The sequence below is a fragment of the Cyclopterus lumpus genome, chromosome 11 (assembly GCF_009769545.1).
Source record: "Cyclopterus lumpus isolate fCycLum1 chromosome 11, fCycLum1.pri, whole genome shotgun sequence".
NCBI lineage: Eukaryota > Metazoa > Chordata > Actinopteri > Perciformes > Cyclopteridae > Cyclopterus > Cyclopterus lumpus.
This window is the reverse complement of record NC_046976.1, coordinates 5,047,749-5,063,072: the sequence shown is the minus strand read 5'-3', so window position 1 is coordinate 5,063,072 and position 15,324 is coordinate 5,047,749. Positions and strand designations below refer to the sequence as shown.

Sequence of the window (15,324 nt, the reverse complement as noted above, 5' to 3'; positions counted from 1 at the left end):
ACGGCATCGCTAATGAAATCTGTGTGTTCGCTCACCTGGCAACGAGAAACGGAGGGGGAAGTGATGTTAGAGTGGTGGAGAAATACATAAATAAATAAAAAAGGGGGGAATGAAGTATAGGAAATGAAGAAACGGTGGAGGAGGACGGAGACAGAGTGACGGAGGAAGACAATGAGAGGAAGCCTCATCTCCATACCCGGTGAGATAGCAGTCAGATTTGAATTTGGGGCCCGCCTCCGCAGCTCCCCTATAAATAAGGACGAGGAGCAAACACCGGGCAATTTCATCCGCAACGCCAAACACAAAGCCTGATTGAGGGCAAATTAAAATGCAAATGCAACGCTTCCATTTTTCCAGATTTCACCTGCGAGATAAGAGAAGGACCTCTGTTTCTTTCATAAAGTGTTGGGATGGGGATGGGGAGAGGGGGTAGGGGTGCGTGTGTGTGTGTGTGTGTGTGTGTGTGTGTATTTGTTTGTTTGTCGAGTTTGAAATGAGAGAGAGAGAGAGAAAGAGACAGGAGGGAGACTGGAGGTGAGGTTGAATAAACAGATTAGATTCAGTATTGTCCTCTCAGAGCTGCATTTCAATAGTCATGCCTGTCCTTCTGCCCTTGTCTGCTGGCAATTTCAACAGACCTTCTATAGGCGTCAAAATAATGAGAATTATAGGAAAGAATAACAAATACAAATAAAAAAAATGGGGAATGTGATAATAAAAAGAAATATTTAAGGCATAAAATTGCATAATAAATTAAAAGAAATCAGCTCGTGTGAGCACAAAGTGTTCAGCGGCAGACGGACCCCGATTCAGCCCGCTAATTGTTACTAAGCCATCGCTTCACCGCGTGATTTCAAACCCGATCCAAGTCACGGGTCAGAAACCCATTCGACCGCTGCGGTCACATGGTCCCCGTGAGCAGAAGGTCAGCGGTTCGAGCCAAGCGCAGGGCAAGTGTCGACCTCGAAAAAAGGTGCTGCCCGGTGACCGGGCTGTCACGCGGTTTGAGTCGTGGCAGTCGTCGCAAGAAGCCGCTCCCATACGGTGGGCGGGTACTGGAGGGGTTTGAGGGAAAGGGCAGCAGGTACGACGGAGAGTTGGGGAGGAAATAGTGGACGGGAAATGAGAGTGAAAGCAGAAAAGGAGAGCAGCCTTTCCTTTGAGCCGCTCCTTGACTAACCGAGCTGAATTTTTCATCAGCTTCCATTCTCAGGAGGAGGTGGTTCGGCTAAAAGCAAGCTTTCCCTGTGTGTGTGTGTGTGTGTGTGTGTGTGTGTGTGTGTGTGTGTGTGTGTGTGTGTGTACTTAGTGCGTCTGCAGGCATGTCACATACTGGGAATGAGGTCATGTAACTTCTTTCAGCCTCTCTGGGAGCATACATTAGGGCTTCATCGGCGTGTGCCCACGTGCAATAGTCACATCGCGGGACATTCGATGTTGGCCGAACACGTCATCCTGCAATTTGGGATTTTATTTTGCTGCTTGATAGAAAAAGGAAAACTCAGACTGTTGTTATTTTCTATGACCAGTCCAGTGTTTCCCTTTAGCTACAGTCTAGGCTTGCCCTTATATTGTATAGGGTCCCTTACAGTCTGCAATTCATATCATTAAATAGTTTGGAATTTGATTTTGCCTCGGTCCTATATATATATATATAGATAGATATAAATATGGCAACAACCGAAACAAATCCCAAATTGTGCATCCTCGACACATTCTCCCAATGTGGAGAAGAAGTTGAGAAGTGTAACTCAGTTTAACAATGACACGCTAATATGTTCACTATTAACTTTGACTCTCAGCTGTTGGGCATTTTCTGAGCTCTCGGCTGCTTTTCAGTCCCCGAGCAGACTTGGTGGGAAACAAAGAGAATGACAGAACAAAAGAAAGAAGAAATGCTTTAATAAAAAAATTAAAAAGGGACTGCGATCAACAAATTAGGGGAAAGTTGAAATGTAGGGGAATACTCAGGACTTTTTAGACGAAAGCTGGAAACAGGATGTGTGTGAGGAGGTGTGGTTATATTTCGGATCTTATTTTATGATGCGAAACAGGAACTATTCATGTGGTAGGTGACTTTTTTTAATAATTAAAGAAGTGGACTCTGTTGTCCCGCGAGGGCACAAATAACGTGGCGAGCGCACACCTCGACTATGATAAAAAAATGAAACCGCCGTGTGTGGAGGTCGAATGTTTTGCTGGAAAAGCAAAGAGACAAATTCTTCAGCACGGAGAAAAAAACAATTACATCCCGTAAACTGGTTACCAATTTACATTCACATGTAAATCCGCACAATCCCAACCGATGAATGGGCTTCATTGAGTGCTTTAGTGGCATTTAGTGATTTAGTGACAGGCTCCTTCAAATGACCTTCCAGCAAAGTCCATTACTTTACTTTACCCCCCACCACCACCACCACCCCCCACCATCACATCCAAACACACACACACACTCACTACTTCTGAGAGGCAGGTAATTCGCCATTAACTCAAACCACTCAATCCCTGAAACACTGCCAAGTTCAATTGTGTGAGCGAGTTGGATGGAGGTACGAGAAGGCGAAACGAGAATAAGAGAAGGAGGGGGGGGGGGGGAGACAGATGGAAAGAGCAGTTAGAGAGAAAGAGAGAGAGAGCGACAGAGTTGGGTGAGAGAAAGGGCCGAGAGGGAAGACGGCGCTTTACTCCGCCACTTCCTGTGCAAAAAGCATCCCTTCCCATCGGCCGCGGAGAGAAGCGTCCCAGTGCTGCTCCGCACCGACCCAGTCCGGCATTACATCACCGCATAGACACGACTGCACCCTACGGAAAGGATGAGGAAATAAACATGTGCGCTCACGTGCAGATTCAAGTGCAAAAGCTGGATGTTTTAGCGAGTACATGAACACCAACAACAACAACAAGACGCAAACACACAACAAAAAAGGCAGGGAAATTGCATGCGCCACCATCGCCCTCATAATAACCCTCGGTAACCCCAATCAAATCAATTCACCCATGGAATGTGTGCCCAACACAACCCGAACCCACACAGAAACGGCGCCAGGACGCGAGCTTCATACAGCCGACGTGTTAAACGCGAGGGCAAACCAATTACGGCAACAACACACACACACACACACACACTGAGTGCAGCTGTAATAACCGTAGCTGGTGTTTAGCTACAGGAGACTTACTTGGGTAAACCGTGCAATATTTCCAGAGCTAAAGCTGCAGAGGAAAAGAATATTCCATTGCACGTCATATTTACACTACATGATCCCAAAATGGAATATGCGCTTATACGGTGGTCGTGTGTGTAATTAACAGCTCAGGCGTGTACTTATGGCCAAACCGCTTGAATCACAGGTGAGATGGATCGTATGAAAGGCTTTTTTTAATCGCTTTTTGAGGGGAAAGGGAAGTGTGGGCGGGGAGAGATGACATGCAGCGAAGGGCAGTAAGGAATCAGCCTCAAAAAATGCGCCATTTCATGTTGATTATTGACGCATTTATGTAAAGAAAGAAAGAAAGAAAGAAAGAAAGAAAGAAAGAAAGAAAGAAGGAAGGAAAGAAAGAAAGAAAGAAATACAAAAGCAAGCAGGCAGACAGGAGTGTTGGACAAAAAGAGAGCAGAGAAATTTAATAAAATGTAATTAAATCGAACATTTAATTCAAATGACTCTAGTGGGGATGAACACCAACCCGCTGTACGCAGCTCTTTAAGCTAATTGTTTCTGTTCTCTGGATGGCATGCACACTCGATGGTTGAATCTCTCATTTCTGATCAACCACATATATAAAAAGTCATATGTGGGCATTAGTTTCCTTTAAACAGTTCCCTTCTAGACCAACCCGAGAATCTCGAATCTGATCAGAGGACGCTCCAGTTACAGCGGGTGCTTTAGGGCTGGAAGGTGCCAGAATGTGGATTAGACTTCCAACTGAGGCGCTTTGCAACAGTTGGAGAAGATTTATCGACTTTTCTTTCTATTTGTGTGCATGTGTGTGCTCTTTTGGAACTCGATGTGCATATTGTGCGGTGCCAGACGAGCAGGACTCACTTGCTATGCTGACCTTATAGTGCATCGCTCCAGGAACAACGTGACCCTCTTTCGATGTAGCGCAGTCGTGCGTCGCACTGGTTCAAAGCAACGAGACAAGTGAGTGCTGACCGTGCTGTGCACACGGCGCAGGCAGAATTTCCTTTGCTGGACTAACTTGCTTCTGAGTTGGATAGTTTTCTGGCTGACTCCCGGCTGCCTGACCTCCCTCGGTCGCCATGGTCACCGGCCTGACAGACGGTTAGCCGACTCGCCGATCGGCTGTTGCGGCGCACTGATTGGCTGGCGGACTAATTTGAATTGCAAACAGGAAGGCAACATTTATAGCTGAGGGGGAATCAGAGAAACCGCAGGAGCACGCTCCACCCAAATATCCCACACTGATGACACCCTGATTGCAATCATGAACCAGAAACACAAAGTAACAAAGGACTCTCCCCCTACACACACACACACACACACACACACACACACACACACATATGTTCAGAAATGCACTGGTTACTATAATAGCATGCATTACAAGCAGCCAAGCAAACACCAGTACCCTGTGGAGCTGTTGACCATTAGTAGCGTTACGCAACACTGTGTTCGTCTCGCTCACGTGGACACGCATGCACCCGTAAATGTTTTATGAGGAATAAAAATTGCGCTGGAGGTGGTCAGTAGCGGTGGAAAAACGCTGAATATAAACCCAACTTGTTGTTTGGCGACGAGAAGAAACGCCGCAGGGGGCACCTTTAACATTCGGAAAGCATTCGGTTCAAGCATACTTTGTCAAATATTCCCAATATCTGTGCCTGTTCTTTACCTCATCTCTCCATCTTCTGGAGGACAACCACAAGCCATCGAAGACTAGAATATATGAATATAATGTATGAGGGAGGGAGGTTCCCATCCACCACGCCCCGAGTATTCTCCGGCTTCATTTCCTCTCTCCACCCTCCGTAATATCGCACCTACAGCACACCGAGCGGAATAGCCTCCATCCGTTCCCCGCCCCACCACTTAGCCAGGTACTGCCCGTTCCGCTCTGCCTTGCACTCGCGATAAGCCGAGCGGAGCAGCTCCCACGCTGTTATGTTAACTTCCCCCTCTCGCCACTCGCCACATTACACCCTCGGCCACCTACGGAGGCCCTCTCACTCCCCGCCCCTTCGCCACCTGATAAAGTGAGGGGAGCCGGCCCCATGCTGGCACGTGAAACCTGCCTCTCACGCTCACCCCCTCTCCCCCTCCACCCCCATTAGATCCCTTCGCCATCTCTAACGCGGCTCTCACTCCCGTGCCCTCGGCCCCCGGCGCTAACACCCTTTCATTACGGATACTTTTCTCCGCAGGGGGCTATCACTTCAAAAGACACCCTGTGTTCCTCGTCCGTGTTTGTGTGTGTGGGGGGGGTGGTTAGAGAGGGGCGTTCATAAAAGTGACTGAGCCGGAGCCGCGTGATTTATGAATTTATTCATCACCGAGGAAGCCGCGTATTAAAAGGTCGCGCAATTTTACAGGTCACTGACCGAACCCACACAGTGAGGAAGCGAGGGCATGGAGAGAAAGGGGGAGGGAGGTGGGGGAAGACATTGTAGAAAAGAGAGAGAGAGAGTAGCTAAGATGGCAAACAGGTAGAGGCACATTAGCGCGTGTGTGTGTGTGTTTGTGTGTGTGCGTAATCCAAGTTTGCCAAGCCCTCCTGTACGCGCGTGTTGTTTGTGCACAAGAGGCGAAACAAATTGAAAACAATAAAAACGTGAGGTCTGCACACGGGCTGTGGTTAATGAGTTTGAAAGGTCAAACGCCTCTCGGAGAGATTAATGGGGATTCCTGAGCTCGGGGGCGATGGGTTTTCACGAGGCCCAGCCGGACGCGGGGACGGACTACTGCGGGCTTCTGTCCGTCTCACATACTTATTTTACTTCTTATTACTTTTATTCATTTTAGTTATGTGCGTACAACCCCTGAGCTTTGGACAACCGAATGCCACCGGATAGTGTATCGCTCGTGCCGATTGCAGTCGGCACATTGTGGCTCTGAATGGATTTTAGGTGCCACCTATTCTCTACTGCACGAATCTAGAGTTTGAAAAAACTGCAACCTATGACAGAAAATACAATTTATTATCAGAACAAATAGTCGCTGCAAACCCTTAAAATGCATGAACATGGAATCCCCTCCATTGGTTGAGACGACTTGGCGTGCTCGTCCTGCCTGCTGCCATCAACATCGGGTTGGTCTAATTTGTCCTTTTGTTCTGTATATGTCTACGACAGGCTGCTGTGTGCAGAATAGACACTTGTGGTGCTTTCAGGTGCTTTTTCAAACTGTCCATCGTGAAGTTCAACGCCAAATTGCCGGATTCTCTTTGAATGTGATGCCTTTTGGCAGCCGATGCACCTGAAGGCAACACGCGTACGCAAAGCAAACAAATAAATAAATGCTGCAGCTTGATTCCTGAGCAAAGGAAGTAAATTGCCCAAAGGTTTCACAACCATTAGAGCAAGACTCTGGTGGGTTGTCATTGGAGGGTTAATGAGTATGTATGAAATGTTACATAACACAGAGGAAAAGCTTTAGCGGTATGTACAGAAAAGAATTAAACATTTTAATCACCAATCCCAACTGTGTCTATATTGGGGATGAACATGGTAGAGGGAAACGTGAGAGGGGACTGGGGAAGCATGATGTAGCCCTGCGCAGGCTTCCTCCTCCACCTCTCCAGTCCTCCTGAACATGTGTCATCAGGTCAGACGTGGCAGGAGGAGGACCAGCGGACACGAAAAGCACATTAGGAGGCGGCGCTCACTCTCACAGATTCTAGCACGCTCTCCCAACAGTCATATATATATATATATATATATATATATATATATATATATGTGGTCTCGCTGCCCCTCATGTTTTAAGATGAGAAGCCAACATAACTGGATCTGGACTACTGGACCTCATTGCTTAGTCGCAGACAATATGAAAGAGGTTAAAATCTTGTCGGAGGACCTTGTGCCCAAGACAGCTTCTCTCAGAGACTGTGGCAGACGTATTGAATTACCGGAACATAAATTAGACTGAACTAGCGGGAAGAACAATAGCATTTATCTTCAGCTGGTGGCCCACAATAACAAGATGGAGTGTCCCCGCGGGCCACGACGGGCCATCATTCCAGAACCCCAACAGTCCCAACAAAGTCCCGTTGGACCAAAAAGACTATTGTAACATTTTTGTATTTGTCCGACAACCTAAAAAACAAATGCAGATCTTCCCAAAGGCCCATTGCTCCAAAAATATAAAACTGTCCATGCAACAAACAGAAGCACATGGGTATTTAATATGCAAAATAATGTCATCGGACATCCAGATTTTCTTTCTTCCCTACTGGCGAAGGCATGACCCACCACTCACCCTTCATGGTTGGGTCGGTTATGTTTAGTCCTGAGAAATAAGATTAGTGAGGATAAAATATCAGTGAGCCAACCAGCGGTAGAGAAAGGCGGGTCATGACCGCACCATGGTGGGAAAAAAAAATGAAACATTGCGACTGCGATGTCATTCCACATATTAATTAGCCATCCATTTGTTGTACAGACTTTGTATTTTCGGCGCAATGGGCCTTTGGAACAATGGTCCGTTTTGTTATTCAGGACAACGGAGTCTCACACAAACGTTCAGTCCAGTGGGACATTTTTCTGATTTTTTAGGGTTTTTGAATAACGGTCCGTCGGAACAATGGCATGGCACCAAATTACATAAATTTACGTTAAAGTTAAAAGATCCTCTAGCGGCAACCGTAATAGTGCGGACAAAAAACCTATAACAAAATGATATCACAAAAGAGTTTCAGCAAGAAGCATAGGTACCCACGCGCGCATGTGTGTGTGTGTGTGTGTGTGTGTGTGTGTGTGTGTGTGTGTGTGTGTGTGGGTGTGTGCGTGGGTGTGTGTGTTTGCCTTGTTGTACATTCCAGGACCTCTGTCACCTCCGTGGCAGTATAATGTGACCGCCTAAACCAGGCTCAATTGAGGCTGATGGTCTCTAAGCCAACATCTGAGAGGGAGGGCAACACATTTAACCTCACAACACACACACACACACACACACACACTCTCACAAAAAATAGGTTACATTTCCTTTCCCAGCGTTTTCCTCACAAATGCCTCAATGCCGGTTCTTGATTCAAAAGAAATTGATGCGTCAGAACTGCACAGCGGCGCTAAGAAATATAGCCCACATGGAGTGACACGGGGTGGTTCGGTACTCGAAATTTGCAATAACAGATCTAGGATCAGTTAAAACAAAAAAGGCATAAGAAAAGCAGGACAAATGACGAGGGATCAGGAAAGCCAAAAAATAGTTTTTGGGGGTCTTCATCAGATTGTGTTTGACTTTGGCCGGTAGCTCCTGTGCGTCCGAGTCTCCTCCCCCTCCCGAAGTCCAGCATGCTTCAATTAATCGTTCCTTGTGACTCCGTTTTTCGAAATGAGTGGGAGATTCAGTTTTTTCACCATCGGAAACCAAGGAAATGAAAATTAAATGAGGGTAGTAGAACGACGGAGCTCCGCCGAGTTGTCAGTTCAATTCCCAGCGTGCCCGCCCACAACAAGCCTCGCATTAATGCAGTCAGTGTTTACTCTCAATGCAAAACAGAGCGGAGCAGAAATGTCTGCCAAGAGCGCGGCTCCGGCTCCACACAAACACACACACACACACACACACACGCACAAACCAATGACATTCATCAACTTCAGACACCTCAGGACTGAGAAGCTTGCCAACAAAAACTCCTCTAATCCATTAGTATCCCAAGAAATGCAGCAACGATGAATAATGGGTTTTAGGCCTCTGTGTAAAAATCAAGCAAAAACACATCTCAACTCCAGGATGCTGGTGGTGTGTGTCATGGGAGACATTTCTTTTAAATATTTAATGGAATATATATATATATACATTTTTTTGCATATAACCTTTGTAGAACTTTTCGAGAACATGCCCTTGAGATGGTTACATAAAGCTCTGGCATGAAAGCACCAGCGCATCTGCAAATGGACCTGCAGTTGATGGTTTATTGTGGGCTTTAAGACTTGTTTTCCCCTCTAATTTCCACATCACAATCAAGTCGTTTAATTCATACGACCACTGAGGTTGTGAAGCGTTAACTAAATTCTTCTTTAAACTTAAACCTGACAGTCGTAGTTTTAACCATGTGGTGAAACGGTCGCAATTATCGTTTGGGTTCAAATACATACATTTGTTACATAACTTAAGATACGTCACAAAGTTAAAATAATTCTGCTTTGACACAGGACACGAACAGCGGCCTCCTGGGTCAAAGTCTTTTGTTTGTTTTGACCCAGCCACCCAACCCAACCTCCTCCCTACGTGAACCTTCTTGCTCTTTAAACCACGTCGACTAACGGCACGTGAGGTCGTTTCTGGGGGTCGTAGTAAACAGTATCACGAATAAAGTAGGAAAACAGATGATCGTTTTTTTGCTCCATTTTATATGAAAGAAACGTGTTCTTATAACCTTCGGATACACACCAGTTCTTGTCTTCTGTAATATATATGATAATGCAGCTGAGCTTTAAGGATAATAAAAGGCAGGAATATAAAATGTCTGACTAGCTGAATACATGAACTGGATACCAAAGTCAAAGCGGTACAGTTCCATTTGTAAAGCTGAACCATGAGACCAAATGAAAATAAGCATTAGTTGCAGCCCTAATTTCATTGATTAAATGAGCACAGGTTGAGTGAGTTCAAAAGTCTCTAATAAGTAACTAACAATTATTTTGATTGTCATGTGGTATTTGATTAATCAGTTAGTCATTTCATCTTTAAAATCTCAGAAGTTTCCCTGAACCCAAGGTGGCGTCTCCAAAACCAAAAGCCATTCACCTCACGACAATATGAAAACCCAACCGAAGAGCAGCTGGTCTTTTTATCTGGGAAGTGAATGTTGGACATTTTTACTTGACATTAATGTTATGCTGTGAGCATTATCCTACTTTTTAAATAACATATTTCTCTCTCTCTCTGCCACTGCTGATTTGAGCCTTGATTATCAGCTTCCACTCCTGTGCTGAATTACTTTTTGCTACTGCGATCATTTAATTATCACCCTCACAAAACCAATAACATTTCATTCATTTTAACTCTCTTCATCATAACAACAAAAACAAGTCGGTTCAAAGGCATTCAGCAGAAAACGCACAGTTTGTTTGCACGGATTTGACTCTTCTCAAAGCTGCACATCGGAGATGCTTCTCAAAATAGACAAAAAGTCAAATAGAATATCATAAAAAAAGGCTGGAAAAGTCTGAGATGGAAACATGGGATACGAGCAAAATGTGCACAAGTATGTGAAGAATACAGCCGCACATCCGAAGATGCTTCAGCATAGATACATCAATAAAACCACTGGACAAAACAAGTCCGTCAGCGTTTTACCTTCATCTGCCGCATGCAGCCGCACAGAGCCCCTTCCTTACTGTCCAATATGGATGAAACACCTGCTACCCCACCCCCCCCACCCCCCACGTCTTATACCCATATGTGCACACACACTGCCTTTTTCTCCCCCTGTCAAACATCCCTCCTACCCTTTCCAATGGCTCATTCTTGCCGATGCTGTAGTAAAAAATCAGGTGACCCTATCGGGATCCAATAGACACACACACACACACACACACAGGCAAACACACACACACACAATGTGTTGTGGCGGAGTGGGAGGTAAGTAAGGATCTGGCTGAGCTTCTGCATTGACTCGTTTACAGGAACCCACGGTCTGTTTGATTACAACATACAAGTGGCTGTGGAACAAAGCAGCGGTGGCAGCTTACAATTCCCTCGTCACCCGCTCCCTCCCACGCGCCTTTACTCTCCTCCAATAATTTCACTCCCTCATCACCCACCGCTCCGTCACCTCAGCCTCCCTCCTTCCTCACCACCTCCTCGACCTGACACACCTTTTATCCGTCTTGGACTTGTAATGCATCTTTCTTTTTTTTCCCCGGATGAGGCTCCTCTTCCCTCCCTCCCTCTCTGTCTGTCCCTCCGTTGAGTCATTAATTCCTTCCTTCATTCATTTCCCCCGCGCTCCTGAGCCTCCATACCTCCCTCGCGGGCCCCTCCGGGAGAATGTCGTCTCCACAAATCATTCTGACCTTTTACGCTCGCGGAGGTCGCGGCCTGTTCCGATCCAGACATGTATAACAGGTCCTTGGCAGATGAAGATGGACCAGTGCATCGTGTGTGTGTGTGTGTGTGTGGGTGGGTGTGTGTGTGTGTGTGTGTGTGTGGGGGGGGGGGGGGGGGGGGGGGGGGGGGGGGCAGCTAGCGACAGCTAGGCAGAAATAAGCCTGCATCAATCACAAACAATTAGTCCCAATTGATGCCTGGGAGGGTGGAGCACTATTATGCTGCCAATCTGGCAGTTGTTGGTAAACCCCAAATTAGATTGCTGCTAAGTACTCATTTTCATTACTGATTCAGTAATCATATGATATAGGAGTGGGAATGTAATAATGGATATTCTCTTTAATTATGTTTGGTTCGAGTTAACGGTAAACAGAGGCTTTGAATCTCGCTGGAGCGTGTTTTTAAAATGGATGGCAAAATAACAAGAACACTTAACAGTCCAGTGAAAGTAAATGTCGAAGCGATGCATGGTTACAATAGCAATGTCAATGAAATCCTTTACATTCGATCATCTACACTTTATAAGCTGAAGGCCCTTTAATAATGCCGATCTCCAGATTGCCTCAGCCTCACCTTCAACATAAAAAAATAAAAAGAGGTTTCCAAATGTTTGAAAAGTCACTCAACAGACACAATGTTGACAATGGATTACTCTGCAAAACCCCAAATAGATCCATTCAACGGTTATGGAAACCAAAGCGCCTGTCGAAGCAAACATTACTTGTATAGCGACGAAAGGTTTGGACTGAACACAACGCAGACATTAGAGGTGGAGGCTTGCGTATAAAGTCAATGAAAAGACCCTGCTGGGCCGAGCACATTGAGGGGCGCACACACACACACACACACACACACACACACACACACACACACACACCGAGAGAGAGACAATGGTTACGTTGCATGGTTGGCCTTCCAAACAAAAGCCCTCCCCGCTCTGCTGCGTAAGAGACCTCCTGCAGTGACAGTGAACCTGGAGGAGGAGGAGTCCCTCACCGCACTTTTAACCTTCAAGATGCAGATGCCAGATAGAAACATAAACATATGTATTTTTACAGTGGCATTAGATCAGGAGTGCTTCTCGGCTTTTAAGAGAGACGACTTGTAGACCCGTTGATGTGTTTCTGAATTCTGGAAGGCGGTGCCAACCCAAACTCAGGGTGATCCCACAGGTCACGCCGAGACTCAATCGCTCACGCTGCTCTCCATCACTCTGCCTCTGTTGTTCTGTACCTTGCTCGTGCCCTCTCTCGGCTTGCTGCAGGACGGATGGATGTGGAGGGGAGAGGAGGGGAGGGAGGAGCAGGGGGAAGTAAATGAGATCCCGATGAGATGCCAATGTGTGTTAGCGGTGAGGCGTGGGGAATGAGAAAAAGCGGCCTGAAGGGGGAGGGGGGTGGAGGGGCTGGATTGACTGTGTGTGTGTGTGTGTGTGTGTGTGTGTGTGTGCGTGTCTGTGTGTGCGCCGGTGTGGGAAAGCGGAGCTCCGGCTCTGCCTGCTCGGAGCAGCGTTTGCGTTTGCCAAGTCAGCTCAGGATGCGGGAGGCATGTACAGGGGGGAGGAGGAGGAGAGGAAAATGACATATGAGAGGACAGGAGGGTAGAACAAAAGGGAAAAAAACATAGCGCAAAAGGAAGAGACAGAAGTACGAGAAAAAAAAACATTGTTGGCATGCAAGGAGAAAATGAAACGAGAGCAACGACAAACACGAAGGGGCATTTAAATAAAAACGGACCAAAAGCCTAAAAAAGGGACCAAGAATACGGACAAAGGCAAGTCTGCAAGTTTCATGAACAACGATAGAGGAGACACAGAAATACTGTAATATAACATGATATGAGGTTTAGACGGAACAGAACATCCCAAAGAGAAGACTTCTGCACATGTTTCCTTTTGTTAAAACACTGCTCCCATTTCGCACTATATACCTGAACACAAACACACACGCACACACACACAGACAGACAGACAGACAGACAGACAGACAGACAGACAGAGCGAGCGAGCAGCAGGTGAATCGCCTCATCCATCATGGATATAACAGAGAATTATCATTTTAGTTTTATTTTCTAAAAGAGTATTCCCTCCAGTGTTTCCTCCGTCTCCTAAAATCTGCTCGAGCAGAAGAGAAGGATGCAGCCAGCAGCAGCCTTCGGGAGCACATTGCTTTCACTGCAATTAATCGCCGTCACAACATCAATTAAACAAAAGCCAGCACAAATCACCCTGGCAGGGAGCGCTCGAGAGGGGGAGCGCGTGCGTCAATTAAATGCGCGCAACCAGATCTATCCGCACGCACGAAGTGCGCTTGAGGGGGGAGGGAGGTCTTGCGCGTGAGAGCGCGAGAAGGAGTTGCGTGTCAGTGATGTGTATGCGTGTATGTGTGTATGTATGCATGTATGTATGATGCATCATAACACAAAATCCACTCGGCTACCTTGCCAATAAAGGGGGGGGGGGGGACTGGGGGTCTGATGCCATTATGTTGTCTTCCTCCACACAGTCTCTGAACTGATTAGGAACTCGTCCACGGCTTCACCTGAGCCGGCCTGTCAGACACCACGCGCACACATTAGAAGGGACATGCTTTCACAGCTTTTCAGTTTGGATCAGACACAAAGTTACACAGATTCACAATATCTCTGCTGAAGGTATTTTATCTGTGTGAAGATCCGGGCTGCAGGTAAACTATGGCAGCACAGCAGCAGCTCCTCACTCTCTGACACACTTCAGTGCATATGCACGGGCAAGGGGGGGGGGGGGGGGGGGGGGGGGGGGCAATTAAACGAGCCAGCAATTCAAATTCGGATCATCAGCATTTAATCTCGAAAAAAAGAAAGAATAATTATTATAATTCAATTAAAAATGCACCTCGATGAATCGCACACTATTCTCCTCCATTACCGTTTCGTTAATGAGTCTTTGTTTAGTGCTGACGGAAAGACAAAAAGAAAGTCATTTAAGAGGGATGTTTTGTGAGAGAACGGTGCTGGAATAAATAAATAAAGGAGAGTTAGATGCAGTGAGGCACCAGCCTCCCGGTGCATCATGTCGTCCGTGGCTACGAGAATCAGACAAGAGCCGGAAAAGACAAACCAGTTGCACAAAGATGCCGTGACAATATATATATATATATATATATATATATATATATATATATATATATATATATATATATATATATATATATATATATATAAAGAAGGGAAAAAATCCCAAAGCACTATTTGAAGTCTTTGTGACAACAGAGCGGGGGGGTTTCTTTCTTTCTATTTTTATGAAGAGCACGGTCGCTTGAAGGCAGCTGACTTTAAGCATCATGGTGCTGATGTTGGGAGCAGACGCTGGTTCTGCTGTGCGGCGACCAAACCATCAAACAACTTATTCCAACCATTCGCAATCTACAATGCTGGAAATGATACACGATTGGGTTTATTTTTTTTATTTCTCTTATGAGCTATTGTACTTTTAGGGTCCTTTTTTTTCTAGTAACAAGCAATTGAGTGAACACGAAAGCTGACAATCTGAAGCCCAAATGCTTGAATCTGTCAGCTTCACGAGACGCGTCTCTCCACACAGCCGGGCATAGAAAACAAAAAGGATGTTCTCCTTTACGTGGAGCAAATTAAAGGCTGTTTTAACTCCACTAATGTCCGCGCGCTCGTCGGTGGAAAGAGTGCACCTGCTTCCAAAAACTATCTCTGCCGAGGACAATCCGTTCGGACCCAAACAACGACGTGGACACACACACACACACACACACACGTACCTTCTTCGGCGTGACAGTCTCCCTCAATGTTCAGCAGTAATATCCAAATCACCGACACCAGCGTTTTACGGACATCCATGTTTGTGTCTGGCCAGTTCCGCGCGGGGCTCTTGTCATCTCTCTCCAGCATGCGCGCGACGCACAGCAGCAGAGACGCACTCGCGAGCGCGTTTGAGCGGAGAGGATGCCGTCTGGGCGAATAGTGCGGGCGCTCCGGAGCCACGCGCTCTATTTGTTATCTCGGGGGAGGGCTTTGGCGAAGTGATTGACACCGCGCGAGCGCAATGGCGGCGGGGTGTTGGAGTCCAGGGGGATGGGGG

The 15,324-nt window shown here is 46.5% G+C and overlaps 1 protein-coding gene across 1 annotated transcript in view; it reads right to left on the bottom strand.

The window, feature by feature from the left end:
• Window positions 1–15,083, bottom strand: part of LOC117738732 (ephrin type-A receptor 7-like) — a 135,423-nt gene extending 120,340 nt beyond the window's left edge. The window contains exon 1 of the mRNA XM_034544813.1: window positions 15,005–15,083. Within this exon, the coding sequence (XP_034400704.1) occupies window positions 15,005–15,083 (79 nt within the window). The remainder of the gene's footprint in view (window positions 1–15,004) is intronic.
• Between the last annotated feature and the right edge of the window lie 241 nt (window positions 15,084–15,324).